The sequence below is a fragment of the Stegostoma tigrinum genome, chromosome 22, assembly GCF_030684315.1.
Source record: "Stegostoma tigrinum isolate sSteTig4 chromosome 22, sSteTig4.hap1, whole genome shotgun sequence".
Taxonomy (NCBI): Eukaryota; Metazoa; Chordata; class Chondrichthyes; order Orectolobiformes; family Stegostomatidae; genus Stegostoma; species Stegostoma tigrinum.
The window spans coordinates 9,780,720-9,804,055 of record NC_081375.1 but is presented as its reverse complement, the minus strand read 5'-3'; the positions used below and the strand labels follow the sequence as shown (position 1 = coordinate 9,804,055).

General features: G+C 39.1%; 1 protein-coding gene across 7 annotated transcripts in view; it reads left to right on the top strand.

The window, feature by feature from the left end:
- The window catches only part of helz (helicase with zinc finger), a 279,455-nt gene that overhangs the window by 105,345 nt on the left and 150,774 nt on the right, over window positions 1–23,336 (top strand). For 5 of the 7 annotated variants that reach the window (XM_048554823.1, XM_048554826.1, XM_048554821.1 and 2 more), the window contains 4 exons: window positions 10,418–10,751; window positions 16,636–16,766; window positions 17,859–18,041; window positions 21,291–21,392. In XM_048554823.1, the coding sequence (XP_048410780.1) occupies window positions 10,418–10,751; window positions 16,636–16,766; window positions 17,859–18,041; window positions 21,291–21,392 (750 nt within the window). The remainder of the gene's footprint in view (window positions 1–10,417; window positions 10,752–16,635; window positions 16,767–17,858; window positions 18,042–21,290; window positions 21,393–23,336) is intronic. The other 2 variants (XM_048554824.1, XM_048554822.1) reach the window with 1 other exon arrangement.

Genomic DNA, 23,336 nt, shown 5'->3' with positions numbered 1-23,336 from the left:
TGTTAAGAAGCCATATACAGTGTTTTAGCTTTTATTAATAGAGGGATCGAGTTCCGGAACCAAGAGGTTATGGTGAAGCTGTACAAAACTCTGGTGCGGCCGCACTTGACGTATTGTGTACAGTTCTGGTCACCACATTATAAGAAGAATGTGGAAGCTTTGGAAAGGGTGCAGAGGAGATTTACTAGGATGTTGCCTGGTATGGAGGGAAGGTCTTATGAGGAAAGGCTGAGGGACTTGAGGCTGTTTTCATGAGAGAGAAGAAGGTTGAGAGGTGATTTAATTGAAACATATTAAATAATCCGAGGGTTAGAAAGGGTGGATAGGGAGAGCCTTTTTCCTGGGATGGTGACGGCGAGCACGAGGGAGCATAGCTTTAAGTTGAGGGGTGAAAGACATAGGACAGATATCAGAGGTAGTTTCTTTACTCAGAGTAGTAAGGCAATGGAACGCTTTGCCTGCAACGGTAGTAGATTTGCCAACTTTAGATACATTTAAGTCGTCATTGGACAAGCATATGGACGTACATGGAATAGTGTAGGTTAGATGGGCTTGAGATCGGTATGACAGGTCGGCACAACATCGAGGGCCGAAGGGCCTGTACTGTGCTGTAATGTTCTATGTTCTATATAAGCATTCACAGTACTGCTGTAGTTGCTGAAACGTCTCTTTTGTCAAAGATTCCTGTCATTCTGCTACCGTGGAAACACCAAGTGATAGGCGCTGGACTGCTGTTATTATTTCTTATGTCCTCTTATAGTCTTTGAATAAAGACTGGGCAGCCACAGTCTTTGCTTCTTGAAGTACTTTCCCATCTATGAATGTTTTCTTATATTTTGCCAGAAGTTTGCAAATGCAAAATGACACCTCATTGCAGGCTTTCCTTTTGCCTGTTTGACTGTTGAGCTTTCAACTTAATAACGTGCTTTTTCTGAAGCTTGCTGTTCAAGGGAGCTCTATCTTGAATTCATTGTGCATCATGTGGTGTCATTTTTTCCTTGCCAGTATACCTTGTGACACATAACGCAAATGATCTCTTTACAGTTGTGAATAGAAATTAATTTTCCAATTCTGCTGTAAATCTTTGGTTTTTTTATATGGTCCAATTTATTTGCTCCACCTTTTTGTTTGTGACATTGTTCTACTGCTGGTCATTTTGCAGGTAAGCTCTGAATCTGTCCCTCTGAAACATCCAGGATATTTTAGGCTGCTTTCAAGTGTGAAGGCACTGGAGGTCATTTTTGGATTTGCAGTTTAGCTCCAGAGCTCCTGGTTCCCTTGCATTGCTGCAATGTGTGATGCAGCAGCATTCCCCCTCATTTTTTCTCATCCTGTACGGACGTATTAGCTAAGCAGCTGAGGTGGTACCCTGCCGGTCATAGGATCATACATTGTAGAAACAAACCATTCAGTCCAACTAGCCCATGCTAACCAAGTTTCCCAAACTGATCTAGTCCCACTTGCCTGTGTTTGGCCCATAACCCTCATAACATAACATGTTTCCTATTCATGTACCTATCCAAATGCTTTATAAATGTTGTAATTCTTGTTTAATAAATCCTTGTATAGGTAGATGCTTTAATAATGTTTTAGCATAACTTTACTACAGTAAACAGCTTAAGGTTCAATATTTTGCGTTCATTTGTTTGCATTGCCACAACACAACTTGCTTTACCCTGCAATTATAGTCCATCTGGAGTAAGTTTAAACACGATACAATAAACTGGCAAAGCCTGTTCAGATCATTTACTTTTCTCTAGCCACATGGCTTCTGGAAGCAGAAGTGAAACAGTGGCATGACAATTGATGTGCATGTGGTGAAGAAACTGAGCAACTGATGTGATCAAATGTCAGAGAACAGGGCGAGAATATGGGCAGTGTGAGACTACGTAGACTCTGCAAACAACCTGTCAATCGTGATCTAAGTGTTGAAGACCATGAATTTACAACATTACATAGTTATTGCGTGCGTGTGTTTGCCACTAAATCAACCAAATGCTTACAAAAATGGAACCCCTAAAAAGTGATTGTGTGTGATGGCTATGTTACTTAATGGCACTAGTTTTAGTAAAGTAGATAAGTAAATTTTTAATTTCCATTGGTAGATGCACCCCCGATCTCACAACTTATAATTTTGATATTGAGTTGGTTAAATGTATATCTGATTGAAACTGATTTTCTGTATGAAATGGTTTCTTGGTCGAGAACTGAATAAACTTGATTGACAAACTTAACTCAACAACATATGGCCACTGTCTAAAGTTAAAACTCAGTTGAGTTGTTGTCTTTATATGCATAACTGAAACATTGTCTCTTAAACAATAATTAAAATTGTAAGTAAGTATTTGTTGTTGAAACTTTCCATCTCACACTTGTAAAAACAAGAATACCAAATTCCAAATGCTGATGACAAATTACACTACAATAGAAAAGGGTGATAATTTGGCTGGTAAGTTAACTGTGGCTGAGAAAAGAATAACAAGCTATAGCTGCCCCAAGCTGTTTGATATTTAGATGATTTGTAAGGCTTGAACATATGTCCTTTGTTTGCATGTCACTTCTGTAGAACATGAGTCAGCCACGTTATGAGCATGACTGATAATTTAAAGGGTTGAAAATAAAAGTATTGAGTAAGTTTTCAACAATAATCAATTTATGTACTACCAAGCAACTGTTTATTGGCTTGTTTTAAAGTAGCTGTTAGCGCACTCGTGATTAGTCAAAGTCCAACAGTGCAGAGACAGGCCCTTTGGCCCAAATGGTCCATGCTGACCAAAATGTCCATCCGCACTTTTTCCTAGCACTTAGCCTGTATCCTTCTAAACCTTTCCTATCCGTGTATTTGTCCAGATGTCTTTTAAATGTTGTTAATGTACTCGCCTCAACCACTTCTGCTGGCAGTTCATTCCTTATGAGTAACCCCCATGTGTGTAAAAAAAAAGTTGGCCCTCAGGTTCCCATGTGTTATTTCCCCTCTTAGCTTGAACTAATGCCCTCTAGTCCTCGACTGCCCAATCCTGAGAAAAAGACTGAATGCATTCACCCTATCCATGCCTCTCGTCATCTTATACACTTGTATAAAATCTCCCCTCAGTCTCCTACACTCTAAAGAAAAAGTCCTGGCTTGTCCAACCTCTCCCTATAACTCAGCCCCTTGAGTCCTGAAAGCATCCTTGTAAATTTCTTCTGGACTCTATCGAATTTAATAACATCCTTCCTATAGCAAGGTGACTAAAACTAAAAAACAATACTCCAAGTGCAGCCTTGTCAGCGTTCTATACAACTGCAATGTAACTTCCCAACTTCTGTACTCGGTACCCTGACTGATGAAGGCCAGTGTGCTAAAAGCCTTTTTCACTGCCCAGTCTACCTGTGACTCCACTTCCAGAGAACCGCGCAACAGAATCCAATGTCCCTCTCTCCTTAAAGTCCCACCATTTACCATGAAACTCCGACTTTGATTTGACTTTCCAAAATGCAACACCTCAGACTTACCTATATTAAACTCGAAATGCCGTTCAACTTATCAAGATCCTACTGCAATTTCTGATAACCTTCCTCACTGCCCACGATACTGCCTATTTTGGTGTCATCAACAAACCTACTAATCATGCCTTGTACATTCTTATCCAAATCATTGATATAGATAATAAACAACATCGGGCCCAGCACTGACCCCTGAGGCACACCAGTAATCACAGGCCTCTAGTCTAACAAGTATGTGTTGCTCAATCATGGACTCCTATCTAGCAGTAGACATTTGGTTTGCATTTTTCAGTTGCAGGCTGGTTGCAGTCTACATGTCAAAGAACTGGTGCAACATGTTGTTCATTCAGTTGGCTAATCTGCGGATATATGACTTAGATACTTGGTACATCACTGGCATTGCTATTCATTCATGCAGGATTTTCTTTAGTTGTGTGGTTGGTGGAATGTCTTTTTGTATTGATAACAGCATCCGGTTAGTGGAAATTGTCTGTAGTATAAATTGTTTCGATTGTTTGAGCTTTAGCTTTCCCATATTTGAGTGCAAGATGAAAAGCTTCGATGACGGGGCTCTCTTTTCAGCAATATGCAGTTTAACCAAATAACTATTAATGTAATTATCAGCTGTCATGGCATTTAAATGTTGAATATTAAACAAATATGGACATATGTCCCAATTTTCATATGAATCACTTAAACTATAAATCATTCGGTGGTTGTGAACTGCTGCCATCTGGAGATGGAATGTTTCAGTTGCTGTTCTAATAGACTAAAATACTCTAGATGACCAGGGAGAACTGGAATCGGCAATATGTTCTGCAAAACTGATGTGTGAATAATTATGCAGTGAGTCGAATTATTGCTTAACCAAAAGATAGTAAATTTATTTTCTGAGTAATGAAGTATAAAATATACATTGCTATGATGAAACGCTTTTCTAACCATCAGTAGTCATGTTAATATTCAAATATGATTTTCACTGTTTACTTTCAACAAAAGGGTGTTCTTAACAACTCATTTTTGAATACTTTCCACCTTAGTAAAATATTTTTCTCAACCATTGAGTGTGCTTCAGAGGTCATATTATTGTCAATGTATTACAGATTGAGTTTGTAGCATAGTGTCATTGCAGTTTTCATATGCCTTGTAGTAACACAAATTTACAGTAGTGTAATTAAGTTTGAAATGCAGTTAAACTTTTAGATCATCTTGAATAGCTTGATATATCATAGATGTTTGCATGCACACCAATCGTAGCCCCCAAACTACTCTCAACTGCAAAACAGTTTCTTCAGCTGTTGCATTCATTCTTGATGTATAAACAGATTCTGCAGCAACACGTGATAACTTTAGTTTCTTGAGAAAGATCTTTGTTGAGTATGACTTGGTGTGCAGTTAGCAAGATCCTGAAAAGCAAGAATAAGGTTGTCATTGTGTTTCATGAAATGAGAATTTGCATTTATATTACATCTTTCACAACCTCGGAATATTACAAAGTGCTTCTCGGGCAATGGAGTACTTTTGAAATGTAGTCACTGCTGTAATGTAGGAGGCATGCAACCAATTTATGACACAAAGGACAATGTGAACATGACCAGGTGTTGTTTGATTGATGTTGGTAGAAAGAACAATATTAGCCAGCACACGTGGGAGACTAGCTCACTTTGTTTTTCCAAAATAGGGTCATGAAATCTTTGGTGTGTACCTGAGAGCACAGACTAAGCTTCAATTTAACATCACATCTGGAAGAATGTATTAATGGTGCCGCACTTCCTCACACTGCAATCGTACTTTACCCAAGATTTTGCCTTCTAGTCTTTGGAATAGGGTGTGAATCCTTGATCTTCAGATTCACTGCCACCAAATGAGTTATGTCTGGCACTTCGAAAAATGTAAAGTGGATTGTGCTCCACCAGACTGATTTTGTTCTGACTGTCCATTCAAGAGTGCATTATTATCTACAACCACGTGTTCCATAAAGTGGTATAATTATATGATTTTGCATAGAAATAAATCGAATTGAAAACAAGCCAGTCAGCCTAAGCTGTCTGTCTAGGCACTGACCATTTGTGCTACTTGAAGTCACAATCGCATTTTACCATCAAGTTCCTTTTTTTTTCCCCAGTACTTCTATCTTCATCTGCTCATATTATATTGAATGCCGACATTTCTACTTTAACCATCAATTGTGGAAATGAATTCCATTGTCTGAACTTCATAAAGTTTCTATTTGTTTTACAATTTGCACGTGTAATTTTGTACTGAATTAATCTTGACTTCTCAGCAACTTCAGACAATCTGCATCTCCCCAACAGGAGGATGGGTCTGGGTGGGATGCTTCAAGGGGCAGTGTGGACTTGTTGGGCTGAAGGGCCTGTTTCCACACTGTAGGGAATCTTAAAAAAAAATGTTGATTTTTGTCATGATACTTAATACATCTGCCATGTAACATTGTAAGTGTCCTTTTAACAAAAGTATATCTTTTTGCATTATAAATATCTGTTGAATGTGAACCAGTCACCTTGCTAGCAAATCACTTGTATCTCCATTAAAGCATCAAGGGTCATCTGATAAACTGAGTCCACTCAAGCTAGATTTTATGAAGGTTTTATAAAGGATGATCATTTTAAGCCCTATGATTAAAAAAAATTGATTTTTGTGTCAGTAATTCTCTGCCTTTAATGTCTTGTGAACAAGTAGCATTTGATTGCACTGAGCTTTCCTCCATTTAGAATATAATTTGCAGGTTTTTTTTGTCAGTTCACACATATTGAGAGTGAATTTAGTCCACTATTTTAGCCCATTTCCCCCAATTCATCAATACCTATTTGTACGTGCTTTAATCTTCTATCCCTCCTATTTTGGTGCCTTCGGAAGTCTCAAGGCTAGCTTCTAGGTACAGCGTTATTTTCTTTACAGACTGGATGCATTGGAGTACTCAAAAGATTTTGTAGGTACTGTGGATGACAGTTATTCCTCTCTTTTCCTTCTGGCAGGCCATCACACCAGCAGGTGGCATGGTAGCACTTTGAAATTGAAGTGTTGTCAATGCTCTGCAAGTTCACCCCTTGTCTTCAATAAGACAAGTTCTGAAGTTTGGATATTTGTTAAATGCTACCATCAATAAGACAACCTTTAATATCAGATGTTGGTCATGCATTTTCAATTTGAAAACTGTCACTGCTCAATTTTTTGCCTGTCAAAGTGTATCAAATGACTTTAGGAAATTGTTTTCCTTCCACTAATGATTGTCAAACATAGACTCTCTCAAGACCTTAAACCCAAAACCTATGTCTGTGTCCATTTTTGTTACCCTACCAGCATCTTTATGGGCTTTGCAATTGTGATTATTAGTATATTTGCAATTTATGCAAACTTCTTGGCAGTTGGAGAGAGTGCGATTTCATCATCGTTCTGTGAATCTCTGCTGAACATGGACTTCCTGCACAACATTATCTATTGTGTGTGTTTAGGTCAGTCACATTTTTAGACATCGTGGTTTGGTGTTAATGGGCATGTGAGTTCATGAGCTGACTGAGCTCCGCAAGAACCAAAATTGATTCAATAAGTAAGTTAGTCTTGATTAAGTGCCACTTGTTAGAACTGTTGGTGTACCTTGCATCACTTATCTGATGATTGAGGCGAGATTAATTGGGCAGTAATTGGCTGGGTTGGTGTTTTCATCTTTGTGGGTAATTTTCTGCTTTGCTGGATGGATGCCAGGATTGTAACTGTAATGGAGCAACTTGACTAGGTTTGCAGCTCGTTCTAGAGCACAAGTCTTCAGTACTATCACTGGAGTAGCTTGTAGTCCTTGAAGTATTATGTGCTTTCAGCCACTTCAGGTAAAATAAATTGTATTGACTGAAGAATGGCATCTGTGATGCTGGGAATTCAGGAGGAGGCTGACATGGATTGTCCCTTTCTTAACTTCCAGCTGATGCTATTTACAAATGCTCCCATCTCCTCTTTTGCACAGAGGCTCTGGGCTCCTCTACGATTGAGGATTAGGATATTTCTGGAGCCACCACCTCCCAGTAAGTTGTAATTGTACATTATCTTTCTTGGCTAGGTGTTGTAGGGCTGCAAAGCTTAAATCTGATTTGTTTGTTGTGGATTGCTTTACCATATTTATCGCATCTAGCTTGTGCAATTTGGCTGTAGGGTGTCCTCTTTCACCAGGCTTTTAGGTAAGCCTGGTGTTGATCCTGGTATGTGCTCTTGCAATCTTTGGTGAATCAGGATTGATCCCTTTGGTGGTAAAAGTAAGTTGGGGAATGTGGTTAGAGTTCAGGTTTCACATTATGGTTGATGGTGATTTGGCTGTTGCTGAAAAGTCTCAGTGCCTCACAGATGTACAGTTTCTAGTTGTTGGATTTGTAAAAATTTATCCTGTATGGTAGAGTGGTAATACCACATAAGACAATGAAGGGTATGATCAGTGTGAAGGTAGGTCTTAGTCCCCACAAAGGATTTGCAGTGATTACGCTTTGCATTAGTGATGTGAACAGATGCATCTGCGGCAGGTAGGTTTGTGAGGACAAATCCTTTTCTTGTGAGTTTCCTTACCGTCTGCCATAGGCCCAATTTAGCAGCTGTGTCCTTTTCAAGTTGGCTAGTCCGCTTCTACTGATTCTCTCAACATAACTATTTACTAATTTAATCTTCAAGTAAACAGTTCAAAACTTTCCCTGCTGCATTCATGCTCGAACTGATATATAATTGTGCAAGTTAGCCTCTTTGGAAAATTGGTAATACATTTGCAGATGGCTAGAAAGCTGCAGTTCTGATAGGTTCTCCACGATGCTCTTGCTTTTCTCTTAAGCCATTTGGGTGCTTTCCCCATGATGCTTCATTTGTGAGATTGGTTTACCTTCCAATAACTCACTGTTTTCTGTACTCCAGTGTCTCTTCTCCCCAAAAACAAACACATTAATCATTCTATTTTAACTGAAGTTTGCTTTTCTTAAATTTCTGTTTATCTGCGGCATTCCAGTGCTTTGTCTTTAAAAATTTTTGACAATGTTGCAGTTTTCTTTTAAAAGCCAAACCTGTTCCTGATCTCTAAAATCTTAACTGACTTTTTTTTTCCCAATCTCATTTAACTGAATCTACCCTATTTCATCTACAGACTTCACATTTTGTACTTTGTTTCCCTCTCTACTTGAATCTTCAATCTACTATGTAATGTCAACCACTGGCAATACTCCCCACATTTAATGCAATCTACCTGGTTTATTTCATTTTTCACATTCAGAATAAGGAATGCTTCTCCCTTTCTTGAAGTACTGTACAAATTCGAAGAATTCTTCAGTCTCAATTTGGGTGGTCATTCAAATCCCCTGAATTAATAGTTTACTCACTCCTGTTAATCTCTGGAATCTTTCTACAGATATTCTCTTGCATTGACTTCTCACAATTTAGAATCCCTACACAGTGTGGAAACAAGCTATTCGGCTCAAATGAGTCTGCATCAACTCTCCAAAGAGTGTCCCACCCAGACCATTTCCCAATCCACCTAACCTACACATCCCTGGACACTACAAGCAATTTAGTTAGGCAAGCCCACCTAACCTTCACGTCTTTGGACCGTGGGAGGAAACCCACGCAAACTTGGGGAGAATCTGCACACTCCACACAGATAGTCGCTTCAGGCTGGAATTGAATAACCACCAAGCTGCCGTACTGCCATGTTTACAGGGTAGTCCCATTAATGTAACGATTCTTGTTTAATTTTCAGTCCTTTACCGTTATTGGTTCTGTCTAAGCTTCTTTTTGTGAGAATTTTTAATTCTTTTTCATTTGTTTGCTGATGAGTCCCACAATAGCATTGCTTTCTGTATTTTGTTCATATTTTGGGTACTTGAACTCTCAGAAGCTGAACTAATATCCATAATTATCATCGTGCCTCCATCAAACTGAAAACCACAACACACAAAGAAAGCATTAATTTCCTAGACACTGCAGTATTTAAATGGTACAAGAAACCAGGTATCAACTTGCAACTGATGCCTTTTTTCAGAAACTAATTAACAATTGATAGAGGCAACCTTTCTCTCATTTATCACTCCATGATTGATTTTCAACAGCACCTTCACCCAGTCTAGTTTGATCCCTTCTGACTGGCATTTTAACCTCTGATTTAGAATTTCAAATTACTACATAGACGTGTGCGCAAAAGCCTAGGCTAGCATTATAAGGCAATATGAAGATTACAACTTAAAATATTGGAAGTGCCATCTTCCAGATGAGATGCTGAACAAGCACCTCTCTCAGGTGAAAGAAAAGATCCCATGGCACTATTTCAAAAAAGAACACTGACACTTCTCCTGTGTTCCAGTCAATATTTATCCTTGAATCAGGGTCAGTAAAACAATGTATCCGTTTGTATTGCAGTGTTATTTGTGAGAGTTCGCTGTGCACAAATTGACTGCAGTTTTGTCAACAGCATCAAATATAGTTCAAAAATACTTCACTCATTATAAAGCGCTTAGGGATGTACGGAACTTGTGAAAGAAACTTCTTTCAGATGTTTATCACTTCCTCAGCTTTGAGATCTTGAACTCAGGAAATATCAGTTGGAAATAGCTCCCTCAGATCTCAATGTTGAAGGGTTGTTAGATGGCCTTCAGTCTGGGAGTTATATGTACCAATGTTGGGAGGAATGGATGGCAAAAAAATATTGGGTTTAGCTGGTGATTGATTTGCTGTTGATATTAACATTAAGCAAATTACCTGCTGTGGAAACCCATCTTATGTGTGTGTTTTACACAATGTTCAAAACCACTTCTTTCTACATGTTACATCAATGTAATTTTCTTAATGGGGAAACAATTGAATTTGTACATTTGATCACCATGGTTTAATTTTAAACGTTGTATAAATGCTTGATATTTTTGCCTTTGTAATGTCATTTCTTTTAAATTTACAGGTTCAACATTAAAGTAAATTTATATCTGGTCGCAAACTTCATGCTTACTGGTGTTTCTGGAGGTGCTAAATATGCTCAAGGTGGACAACTTTTTGCTCGCTTCAAACTCACTGAGACTCTTTCGGAAGAAACTTTGGCTGGACGATTGGTAATGACGAAAGTCAATTCTGTCTTGCTGTTGCCAATAACTAAAGAGAGGTCCATGCAAGCCCAGGGTACCAAAGAAAAAGTTTACGAAGCCATGATTGAGGAAAAAACTAAGGAATGCATTTACTTGAGGTTGACCAAGGATTGCTGTGAGGAGCTAAAACTGCGGGCAGACAGAGAAATGCAGGTAATTTATGTTGCTACTGCTTGTTTTATACCTTTCTGTTTGCTATATTCATTAATAAAGTGGTTGGCATAGTACAGGATTGTTGCCACAGGATCGTCTGGACAAAGTGTTACCTGTGGAGAGGCAAGCATTTTTTTTACACAAGGAGCTTAGACACCTTCATCTGATGGCTTCATATTTATCCTTAGATTTTTCATCTTAACATTTTTCATGTGATTATCTTCATAATGTTTCAAGCTGCTCCCATGAAATGTAGCCTTTCTAACCAGCAGAATGGATGAGCGATGTATTAAAAGGCCAGTATCTGTGTTATGTTGTGACTAATGTCTTACACCTCCGACAGGTCCATGGTCAGCTTGGCAATTGCTTTGATCATTAAACATTACAAATTATACCAGATCACACTTTGAAGACAACTAAAACAACTTACAATGAAGAAAGTATACAAGAAAAGGGTATAATTTATGGGTTTGAATTTTTAGGTCAGGTGATGTCTGTAAACTGCCTAATACTAGGGCTCAATCTGAAACCTTCTTAGCTTAGAACAGCAAACATGCCTTGGCATCATTGTTATGTATTGAATAGATTGTCTTCAGATTTTAATGTCATGCTGCTACCTTAGCAGTGATGAAATTTGCATAGTTCACAACAATGTTATAAATGTCTAGACTAGAAGAATTAATTGTACCTTTTGGATGTAAAGAAGACTGTTGCTTTTATGATTATTTGAGACTCTGCTTATCGAACTTGCCACATCTGTTTCTCGATTTCTGAAGAATAGACATTGTTTCAACACAGTGAAAACTTTGGCCATGGTCCAGAATGGTTAACACAATGAACAATTAACATGAGGGTCCCATTTTGGAAGAAGTGCAGCAAAGACTGGCGTATCAGCTGAAGCAGCATTCTAGGAGAAAAAATGCAAAATGCTGGCAATACTCAGTCAGACAGGCTGTGAAGCGAGCAATACCATTAGTGTCATAGGTCAGTGATCTTTGATCAGAGTTATGATCAGCAGTGTTTTCCTTTTGTATTCCGGCTGTTTAAAATTGGTACCATAATTCCTCAATTAGGAGAGGAAAATTGACATTGATTTTCATTTTTCTTTGGCCATCAGGCATGGAGAGGATCAGGTTTTTTTGTATATAATAGTTCCTATTGTCAGTTAACTGCTGGTATGAATTTCCAGAAGGTGTCTATGGGTCTGTACTACAGCATAAATAAATACCTTAAGGAGAAAACTGGCAGAGCAAGATAAGCATTTTCCACACTTTGTTCTTGGCTGGAGAAAAAATATGAAACTTCTGGGGCACAGCTATGAGAACAACTGTACAAAAAGTTAATTTCTTTAAAAAATGTAAAATTGTCAAAACCTTAACTCGTGAATTTTAATCTAATCCAGTGCAGGTCTTATAATTGCTCTTCTTTAGTCAAACTGAACAAGTCTAAAAGATGGAAAGTTTGCTTTGAATTGAACTGAATTTCACTGGTTCAGTGTAAATAATAAAGTTTGAATCAAGTTTCAAATACCAGATAACTTTGGTTTCACAATGCCATTAATGGTGTTGGCATTATCGACTACAATTTGTAATTTGAACTTTTGATTCAAAAAGGAAAGGTACTGCCATACAGACAACAAAGGGGTCAAAATCTGTCAGGCTCTAGAGCGCTAAATGTCAGTACCAAATGTTGGTACAGATATCTTTTGAGGTTTGATGTTTTAATGATGGCAGCTGGTTAAATTTATATTCCAGATTTAGGAATTGAATTTAAAGCTCATCTCTGGTACGGTGACTGAAGCAATCATCAATAGTCCGAAAATTCTATGTAATTTACCAGTTTTCTTTAGAAAAGGATAATCAACATGGCTTTATATGTGCGAGATCGTGTCTTATTAATTTGATTGAGTGTTTTGGAGAAGTGCCGGAGAGGATTGATGAAGGTGGAACAGTGGACATTGTCTGTATGGACTTCAGTAAGGTGTCTGACAAGGTTCCACATAGTAGACTGGTTAACAAAGTTAGATCACAGAAAACACAGGGAGAGCAAACTATTTGAATGCAAAATTGGCTGGAAGGTAGGAGATGGAGGGTGGTGTTGGAGTGTTGCTTTTTGGACTGGAGGCCTGTGACCCAATGGTATGCCACAAGGGTCAGTGCTGGGTCCATTGCTTTTTGTTATCTTAAGTAAATGATTTGGATGAGAATATAGGAGATATGGTTAGTAAATTTGCAGATGACACCAAAATTGGTGGTACAGTGGACAGTGAAGAAAGTTACCTCAGAGTACAACGGGACCTTGATCAGAAGGACTGATGGGCGGAGGATTGGCAGTTGGAGTTTAATCTAGATAAGTGTGAGGTGTTACATTTTGGTCGGGCAAATCAGGGCAGGATTTCTACACTTCATGATGAGATCTGAGGGAGTGTTGCTGAACCAAAGGGATCTTGAAGTGCAGGTTCATAGCCCCTTGAAAGTGGAGTCGCAAGTACATACAGTAGTGAAGAAGGGCGTTAGCACTCTGCATTGAGTTGTGAAGTTTGGGGGTTATGTTGCGGCTGTACAGGGCATTGGTTAGGGCACTATTGGAATACTGTGCACAATTCTGGTCTCCCTACGATGGAAGGATGTTATGAAACTGAACAGGTTCAGAAAGCATTTAGAAGGATGTTATCAAAGTTGGAGGGTTTGAGCTATAGGGAGAGGCTGAATAGGTTGGGGCTATTCTCCCTGGAGCATCAGAGGTTGGGGGTGACGTTATAGTGGTATATAAAATCATGAGGGGCATGGATAGGGTAAATAGACAAGGTCTTTTTCCCAAGGTAGGGCAGTCCAAAACTAGAGAGCGTAAGTTTAAATCTTACCCCCCTTCACCTTAAAAGGGACCTAAGGGGTGTAGAGTGATGCACATATGGAATAAGCTGTCAGGGGACGTGGTGGAGGCTGGTACAATTACAACATTTAAAAAGCATCTGGATGGGTATGAGAGTAGGAAGGGTTTAAGAGGGTTATGAGGCTAATGCTGGGAAAGGAGACTAGATTAATTTAGAGGTTGTAGGAACAGCAGATGCTGGAGAATCTGAGTTTACAAGGTGTAGAGCTGGTTGCACACACCAGGCCGAGCAGGAAAGCTGACGTTTCGGGCCTCGACCCTCCTTCAGAATTCTTCAGAATGATGCTGCTTGGCCTGCTCTGTTCATCCAGCTCTACACCTTGTTATCTCTAGATTAATTTAGTTCTGGTTGGCATAGATGAGTTTGGCCAAAGTTTCTGTGCTGTACCTCTCTATGAATCTCTGTGACTCAGTCCTTAACTGCTTTGGCTTACATGTGACTTCAGACCCACAAGAATGTGGCTCACCTTCGAAATGGTTCAGGAAGCAGTTCAATTGAAAGGTATTTAGGATTGGTCCAAAATATTTGGCCTTGCCAGTTGTTCCCACACCACATGAAAGAATAAAGAAAGATATCTGACGAGTGAAGGTATAAAAAATACAGTTGGAAAGACATGATTCGGCATAAAATTTTACCTCATTAACTTGATGCTGGTTTTCAGTTGAGGGTTTTGAACTGCGGTGCATAAGTTAATAAATGTGATTGTAAGTTAGTTCATTGATGGACCACTTGATTTGTTTTCTTTGTCTGCCATACAGTTTTAGTTTGAGTAGATGCCTCTTATTGTGCACTGTCATATCTCCGCATTTGATTTTGACTGTCATTTTGTGATCTTCAGAGATCTGCTTCAGGTTTGAAGTAAAAGAGCTAAGTGCTCCACCAAGCTTCAATTATAGTTAAGCACTATAAAACGAAAGAAAAGCTCATTTCACTCTGCATTATGATTTTAATTCTTGGCTTTGACTGTTTCAGAACATTGAACATACAGCATAGGAACAGGCCCTTTGGCCCACCTTGTCTGTCCTCAGGATGATGCCATTCTAACTAATTCCATCTTTCTACACATGATTCATAGGTTTAAGGTGGTAGGGGAAAAGTTTAAAACAATCACCCCTAGTATTTCATATTTCCACCTTGAGCAAAAGACTCCAACTATCCACCCTATCTGTTGCTGTTATAATTTTATATATTTCTATCTGGTTGCCCCTCAGCCTCTGACACTAGCAAAATAATCCAAGTTTGTCCAACGTCTCCTTAGAGCTAATACAGGCAACATCCTGTTATAAAATGAGAGGCAAGCACTTCAGCTACGCTTGTAAAATATTCTACAGATGTAAAAGTAGCTTTTTAAAAAATCTCACATTCTGTTGCAACGCTGCAGAAAGCAGTCTGTACTTTAACATAGATGTTACAGATAACTACAGATTAGTTACCTGTAATTTGTCTTTTACAGAATCAACAATGTTTAGTTAGGGAAATCTTATTCAAACAACTTTGATTGAAAAGACTAATAGCTGTAAGTAAAAGTTTGTAGTTTCTGAGTGCTGATGTAATCTATGATACAGTCATAATTTTCGAGTTTAGTCAGCTTCACTTGATGGTGATTCTTAGGAAAGAGCTTAACCTATGAGGAGATATTGGACAAACTAGGCCTATATAACCAGAGTTTAGAAGAATGAGTAATTTTAGCATTCTCTATAAAAAATTTTAAGAGGCTTGATAGGATAAGTACTGAAAGGATGTTTTTCCTAGCTCATTGGTCCGTAATCAGGGCCTATGTCCTCCGTATGTGGTAGTGACAATTTTCTTCCATCAATTGTCAGTTTTTAGAATTCTGTATCTCAAAATATCGGTGCCAGTGTTGGACTGGGGTGGACAAGGTCAGAAATCTCACAGTACCAGGTTATGGTATTTATTTGAGGAGGTTTATTTGAGAGCGCAAGCTTTCAGATATTAGTGAGAGACGTAGTATCAGACACAGAATGTGACCCTTTGATCTTTAGCTTATAAATTCTAGGTCTGATACTACCTTTTTCACTAACATCTGAAGAAGGAGTAAGACTCCGCAAGTTTGTGTTTTTAAATAAACCCATTGGACTACAATCTGGTGATTTGTGGCCTCAAAATGTAGTGGATGCTAAGTTTTTGAGTACATGTAAATTAGATTTTTATTTGATGTTTGGGTGCTACAGGAATCCAGAGGAACAGTGCCGGAAAGTGGAATCAAGATGAAATGTCAACTGTGAGCTTTCTGAATGTTGGAGTAGTTGAAAGATTGAATTCTGGTCTGTTCTTTTAGTCCTGCAGCAATAAACAATTGCAATAATATTAATTTCCTAAAACAGTTAATGTTTTTAATATGATTGGGACAACAACAGTTTAATTTGATGGGCCACAATTCTGTTTGCATCCGAAGGTTTGGTAAGCAGCCCAAAGATGAGTGTTCTCTTTCCCTTCCCCATGCATTAAGGTGATATCATTAATGTGCCTGCCACCTTTTCCAGTGTGCGTTTATAACAGCTGTCAACTGTTGAAGGAATGATTGAACCCAACAACTGATTTGTTATGCAAAAGTAAGAATTGTGTTAGTTTATTTGAAATTTATTCCTGCTTGCCTGTATCAAGGTCCTTGGAAAAACAATTTCCATTCATGCTTTTCAGCTTCAATTTCTGGTATGTTGGGAATCTCCTCAAGTAACTACTACTCCTTTCACCATGTATAACGTTGATGTCATCTCACGGTGTATGCATGGCACTTATTTTCAGCCTCCTGTTATATGACTGAAAACCAGATTTTGGAAATAAACTGTATTGATTTAAAAACTTGTTCTTTTTTAGTACTGTGCATGTAAGCTGCATTCGCAGTCCCTGTTTATTATTATGTCAGTTTGCTTTTGTTAAGACACAGTGTACTGAGGCTGATGCAAGACTATTGGTACTTATTTAGTGGGCATTTTTTGAACTGCTTACAACTACCTTATTGATTTATAGGTTGAACTTCAGTTTCAACTTAACCGCTTGCCTCTCTGTGAAATGCATTATGCCCTGGACAGAATCAAGGACAACAGCATTCTCTTTCCAGATGTCTGCATGTTTCCTACAATTCCCTGGAGTCCCATCAGGTATGGTGTGCCAACAATGTGGCCCTTGAGAATGTGGCATTAATATTACATCACACATGCAGTTGGTCTCAGATGGCTTTATTGAAGCTATTATATAGAATTGGCTACATTTCTTAGCCCTTCATCCATCTTTTCAAAAAGATAAGATTGGATTGACTGCTCCTGTGACCAAGAGAAGAGTGGATCGCAATAATTTGCATTCATGTATAATTCATGCATAAATTCAGAAAATGTCAGGAGGTGGTGTTTAACCTGTTAATTGTGATTAATAGTTTGTGTGCAGCTAGCAGCATGTAACTAATTGATTTTCATATTTAAAGTTTTTTAAAATTAGAAGCTCACTGATTAGATAAAACATCCAAAAAATATGGAGAATGCTTTTAATTGCATTCATAAACCCCAACAAGGTTTTTTGAATGAGTCCACACAGCATAAGCTTTCCACTTGCAAATATTTAGTCTAATTAGCATTTTGTGCCTAGTTCCCATCTACTCACTTGAATGAGATTCTTCTGTTTCAACTTAACATAAAATGCTCAAGAAATTGCTGCCTTCTCTTGTATAAAGTGCTGCAAGAAGAATAGACCTGCTACTTACACAGTGCTGAGAGAATAATTACACTTTATGCACCAACTAAAACTATAGACCCTGTAGCTTAGTGTAAAAGTGTCCAATTTGTACTGTTCAAACTAAATGAATTCCAAATAAAAAGGTTGGTCCAAGGTCCTCATCAAGAAGCAGATGGTCCTCCTTTATGACCCAGTTTTTGGAAAATATTGGAGCCTTTACAAAGAATCATCCTTTCTGTCTTTTAACAAGATTCTTTGGCTGATTAATTTGATACAACACCCCAAATGGGATAAATTTGTCAAGCTTTAAGAGGGTGTGTCAAACTGCAGCAATTGATTTTCCATTATGAATGTATTTATTTCTAAATGTAGTTTTTATTTGTCGGGAGCATCTGTATAAATTGGTATATCTTGATTGGGATGTTGTAAAAAAGCATTTATTAAAAAAAACTGACATTTTAAGACATGCTGGCTTTAAGGGCTACATAAGTTGCAAATAGCTGTTTTGTTTTGTCTTACTGGAGTAGACAATGGGATGAGCAGTTGGATCCCCGGCTAAATACTAAACAGAAGGAGGCTATTCTGGCAATCACAACTCCACTTTCCATCCCACTTCCTCCTGTTCTCATCATCGGTCCGTATGGAACAGGAAAAACATTTACACTGGCTCAGGCAGTCAAACACATACTGAAACAGCAGGATACAAGGTGAGCCTTCTATTCCAACAATATTTCAGCACGCACTGACAGTGTTCTACTTTATCTTCACTTCTTTCAAAAAAGAAACAGTTTTTTTTTGAGAATTGAATGGTAACTAATGATATGTTGATTTTAAAACGCATTCATTTGTATGATGTTATAAGGGTTGTGTCAGTGACCTGAAGATGCTTTCCAGCAAAATAACTGAACGATACAGTCCAAGAAAATTTCTTGAAACAAAATGTGGATAGACCAACTCAAGGAGGGGGGCCATACTGGACCTTGTGTTGGTCAAATGACTGACCGCTCAATGGGAGAGTATTTTGCAAACAGTAATCAGAACTCTTAAGTTTTAAGATAGCTATGAACAAGATTAAGTCAGGACCTTGCGGGAAGTTACTAAATTGAGGGAGGGTAAATTACATATTGAGTAGGAGCTAGGAAGTGTTAACTGGGAAGAACTGTTATCAGACAAATCCACATTTGATATGAGAGAACTGTTGAAAGACCTGCTCGGGAGAGTTCAAGACTGGCATGTTCCAGTAAGGAGGAAGGACAAGGATGGCAAGGTAAGGGACCCTTGGATAATGAGGGAGGTTGTGATTTTAGTCAAAAGGGAAAAAGAAGCGTATGTGATGCTTAGGAAACTAAAATCGGACAGGGACAGTGAGTAACTTAAGGGAAACAGGAAAGTACTTAAGCAGGGAATTAGGCGAGCATGAAGGTGCCATGAAATGACCTTGGCAAGTAGAGTCAAAGAGAACCTCCAGGCATTCTATAGACACGTTAAAAACAAGAGTAGGAATAAGTGGGTCTTTTTCTTAGTGACAATGACTGTTGGGGTACTGCAGGGATCAGTGCTCGGACCCCAATATTCACAGCACAGTAATGATTTAGATGATGGAACTAAATGTAATATCTCCAAGTTTGCAGATGACACAAAGTTGAGTTGGAGGGGAACTGAGAGGAGGATGCAGAGATGCATACGTGTGATTTAGAAGTGTTGAGTAGTGGGCAAATGCATTAATGTAACATAAATAACATCCAAAAAGCATGGATTTAGTGAAAGGAGGAACTGAAGGAAATCGGTATTCATAGGGAAATGGTGTTGGATAAATTGATGAGAATAAATGCTGATAAAGCTCCAGGGCCCAGTAATCCACACCTTCAAGAACTTGAGGAAGTGGTCCTGGAAATCATAGATGCAGTGGTGATCATCTTTCAAGATTCTGTAGACTCTGGAATTGTTCTTGTAGATTGGAGGATTGTTTATATAACCCTGCTGGTTAAAAGAGAGGTAAGTCGTCTGAATGATTTGTAGGACAAGTGGGCAGCTCATTTATTTTGAGGGCAAGATGACTTGAAGACATGGTACCTGCTCAAAGCAGATTGCATGCCTTGAAACAAGATTTGTTATTGTTGAATTTTTTGATTATTGCAACTTGATATTGGCTGTATTTGTGCAATCTTTCACCCATGCTTTCAACTGTGTTATTAACCTGACTGTCGCAGGTGGCACTGGGCGGTCTCAGCTGAACTGCTGAAGTACTGCTTTCTTAAACACTGTTCCTAACAAACTGGAGGTCCATGACCCTGGGCCTTACAGTCTGCGCAGTGCATATGGTTGTGTTCATGTCTGTTCTCAGTTAGCCTTAGTGGCATCACTGGAGGTGTCTGTTTTCTTCCCTGATGCTGTTGTGGCTGGTCCTTGTTCACCCAGAAAGGAGCTGCTAAAATCAATCTCATTCTCCACTGTGTGGATCTCGGAACCTGCTGAAAAGTTTTTCACAATAGATATGTCTTTGGTGCACCAAATCCTGACAGTGAATCATCCACTTAGTCACTGATCCAAAGACTTCAATGCAAGTGGGTTTTCAAACACTTCTTTTCAAACTGTATTCTCCACTGGGTCCATCTTGCACTCAGCATTAGATCCATGCAAATACGGGCACCTCTTGTGCATATTATGTTTATACAACATCTACATGCTTGTCCGCATTGTTTTAAAGTCTGGCACATTTTCCAGTTTGTCATACTTCTGAGAGTAGTTTTCTACTTGATCCAGTTCCCTGTTTGTGTCACCCATATGAACAGCTCTCCCTAAAGTTGTGGAATAGTTCACAGTGCAATATATTTGTGATATGATTCTATAAATCTTGACATTGTTTGTGTACATGTCAGAAGTGAATGGATGAAGATCAAAATAATGAATGAGGTACCAGTTATCTATCTTTGGCATCTGTATGGGGATGAGGGAGGGTTAATAAGAGAGAGCCATTTGTTAATAAGACAATGATATTCCTGAATATACCCTGATTGAAAGGAAATAAGACTAACCAAACTGTCAAACAAAGCTAGCTGCTAAGTATACTTTGGGGTTTTTCATGACTTGTGTGCCAAAAGTAGTTGCTGCAGTATGGCCAAGTAATATTTAAACGACTCCAAGAAAGATCTGCTGTATCTCCCCAGGGAAGTTTGAAGTCTTGGTCATATTTCATCTTTTGAAACTTGAGGCAAGTATAGAATGGATACAATGGATATAGAATTGACATGTCCATCATGGGCCTCCTGCAGTGCCACAATGATGCCACCCGAAGGTTGCAGGAACAGCAACTCATATTCCGCTTGGGAACCCTGCAGCCCAATGGTATCAACGTGGACTTCACCAGCTTCAAAATCTCCCCTCCCCCCACCGCATCCCAAAACCAGGCCAGCCTGTCTCTGCCTCCCTAACCTGTTCTTCGTTTCACCCATCCCTTCCTCCCAACCCAAGCCACACCTCCATTTCCTACCTACTAACCTCATCCCACCTCCTTGACCTGTCCGTCTTCCCTGGACTGACCTATCCCCTCCCTACCTCCCCACCTATACACTCCTCTCCACCTATCTTCTTTTCTCTCCATCTTCGGTCCGCCTCCCTCTCTCTCCCTATTTATTCCAGTTCCCTCACCCCATCCCCCTCTCTGATGAAGGGTCTAGGCCCGAAACGTCAGCTTTTGTGCTCCTGAGATACTGCTGGGCCTGCTGTGTTCATCCAGCTTCACACTTTATTATCTTGGATTCTCCAGCATCTGCAGTTCCCATTATCTCTTATAGAATGGATATGTTGGCAGGTGACTTTCAGCTTAAAGTGAGCAAATCATGATGCTTACGATAACATTAATTCAAACATTTGTTATTTGATATTCCTTGATCCTAGTCTGACCTGATTTTCTTTTATGCTTGTCCTTCAATATTGCTTTTTCTCCCCACATGCAGGATCCTTATTTGCACCCACTCCAACAGTGCTGCTGATTTATATATAAAAGATTATCTCCATCCTTATGTAGAAGCTGGAAATCCACAGGCTAGGCCTCTCAGGTATGACTTTGAAACATTTGACATTGCTTGACAGTAATATATTTCAGCTGAAGAATGCAGTAATGTGATGTGTCAGGCAATGACAGTCTGCAGGTTTTAATACTTTGCACTGAATTCTAGAATGACACATTACAAACTCATGCGTAATGTGATGTTTCTTTCCCCCTTTTACCCTCTGACAAATTGGAGAAGATAGGTTTCTAAAAGTAGATAAAAAGGAGGCTGGAAGATCACAGAAAGCCAGGCAGCATCAGGAGGAAAGGAGAAGTCAACGTTTCGAGTATTACCTTTCTTCAGGACTGGATGTGGGGGTAAGGGAAGCTGCAGATAAAGAGAGAGGAGTGAAGGGATTAGCGGAATGGTCAGATTTGAAGACCAACACCTTACCTTCCGCCTGAGCACCTTGCAGCCCGAAGGACTCAAAAATTACTTCTCTAATTTCAAATAACGTACCCTCACATCCCTCAGCTCCCTTTCCAACTCCACCTCCTCCCTTCCATTCCACCTTCTGACCCTCCTTTCCAGCCATCAAATAGATTCATCCCTCCAATCAACCAGCCAGGTTGTACCTACTACTGGTGCCCACCTATTGCCACCATTCCATTATTCCCCCCCCCTCCTCTCTCCAACCCCCCCCCCCCCAACTTAATCTGCAAGCACCTCTGACCCCCACATCCAGTTCTGAAGACAGGTAATACCTGAAACGATGACTTCTCCTTTCCTCCAGATGCCGCCTAGCTTGCTGTCTTCCAGTCCACCTTGGATTCCAGCATCTGCAGTTTTTTGTCTCTAACCAAGTTTTAAAGAGTAACTTGTTGCGCATAGTAAGCAGAGGTTTACATTTCCTCTCGCTCTATAATTTAGAGTTAGGAAATGTGTGAAGAAACAATCTTAAACCATTTAGTGATAATTAAAATATATTTTACAGAAATTTTGTGGCCTGTTCCTCTCATTAAACATCTCATAACAGATGAACCCTTTTCGGTCATTATTCTGGCTATATCCTATACTTATTGTAACTACTGTTTAAGGCGCACATGTCTGAAGATTTGTTCAACTGTGGTTAACATTTAAGACCAAGTGGAGCTTGAAATCCTAACTTGGTTTAGGATATTTTCTGTCTGTGTTAAATCCTAAGGTTTAAAGAGTTTGCCTCATTCAATAACTGCCAAAGATTTAATGTTTTGAATCGCTGTCTTTAAATCTTGAATTAGTGACTGAATAATACAACATCTTTGTTTATCTTAATTTTATGGTTTGCAGGTGTAGATGCCATAGCCCCATTGAGCTGCATTTGTCACAGTTTAAATTAGTCAATGTTGTGATCACTTTTTCCTATCATGAGCCTTCAGAATTACTAGGGAAAAATATGAAGGAACTTTGTGCAAAGTCCAGCTATTTTACAAATGGTAATGTTTGTCTTGATCTTGTTGTCAGAATAATAATTGAAACCTCCTTCCTCTATTATCACCCTCTGTTGAACCCATAGTTTGTTCCTCTTGTGTTTGGTTGGATCAAATGAAAGAAAAACGAGACTTTGTCATTCATGTTATTCACAGTTATAATGTTGGTCATTTGGCAGACAGTGTCATCCTGGCAGCAAACTCCCACAAACAATAATGTGGTAATGACCAGACAGTCTATTTTTGAGACACTGTTTGAGTAATAAATATTGGCCAGGAGATGGAATAATTTCGCTGCTTCTCTTTGAGAAAATACCATGGATTTCTTTATATTCAAATGAGAGAACAGATGGCGTTTGGTTTAATGTCTCCCCCAAATTGTTTGCATCTTCGCTGGTGCATAACTGACTCAGCAGTGCACTGGAATGTCAGCCTTAACTTTTATGCTCAACTTCTTGGGTGGGACTTGAACCTACAACCTTGTAACTTTGGGGAACGCTTTTGAATTGATTCTGAGTTTTGCATGTTGAATTTTAACCAT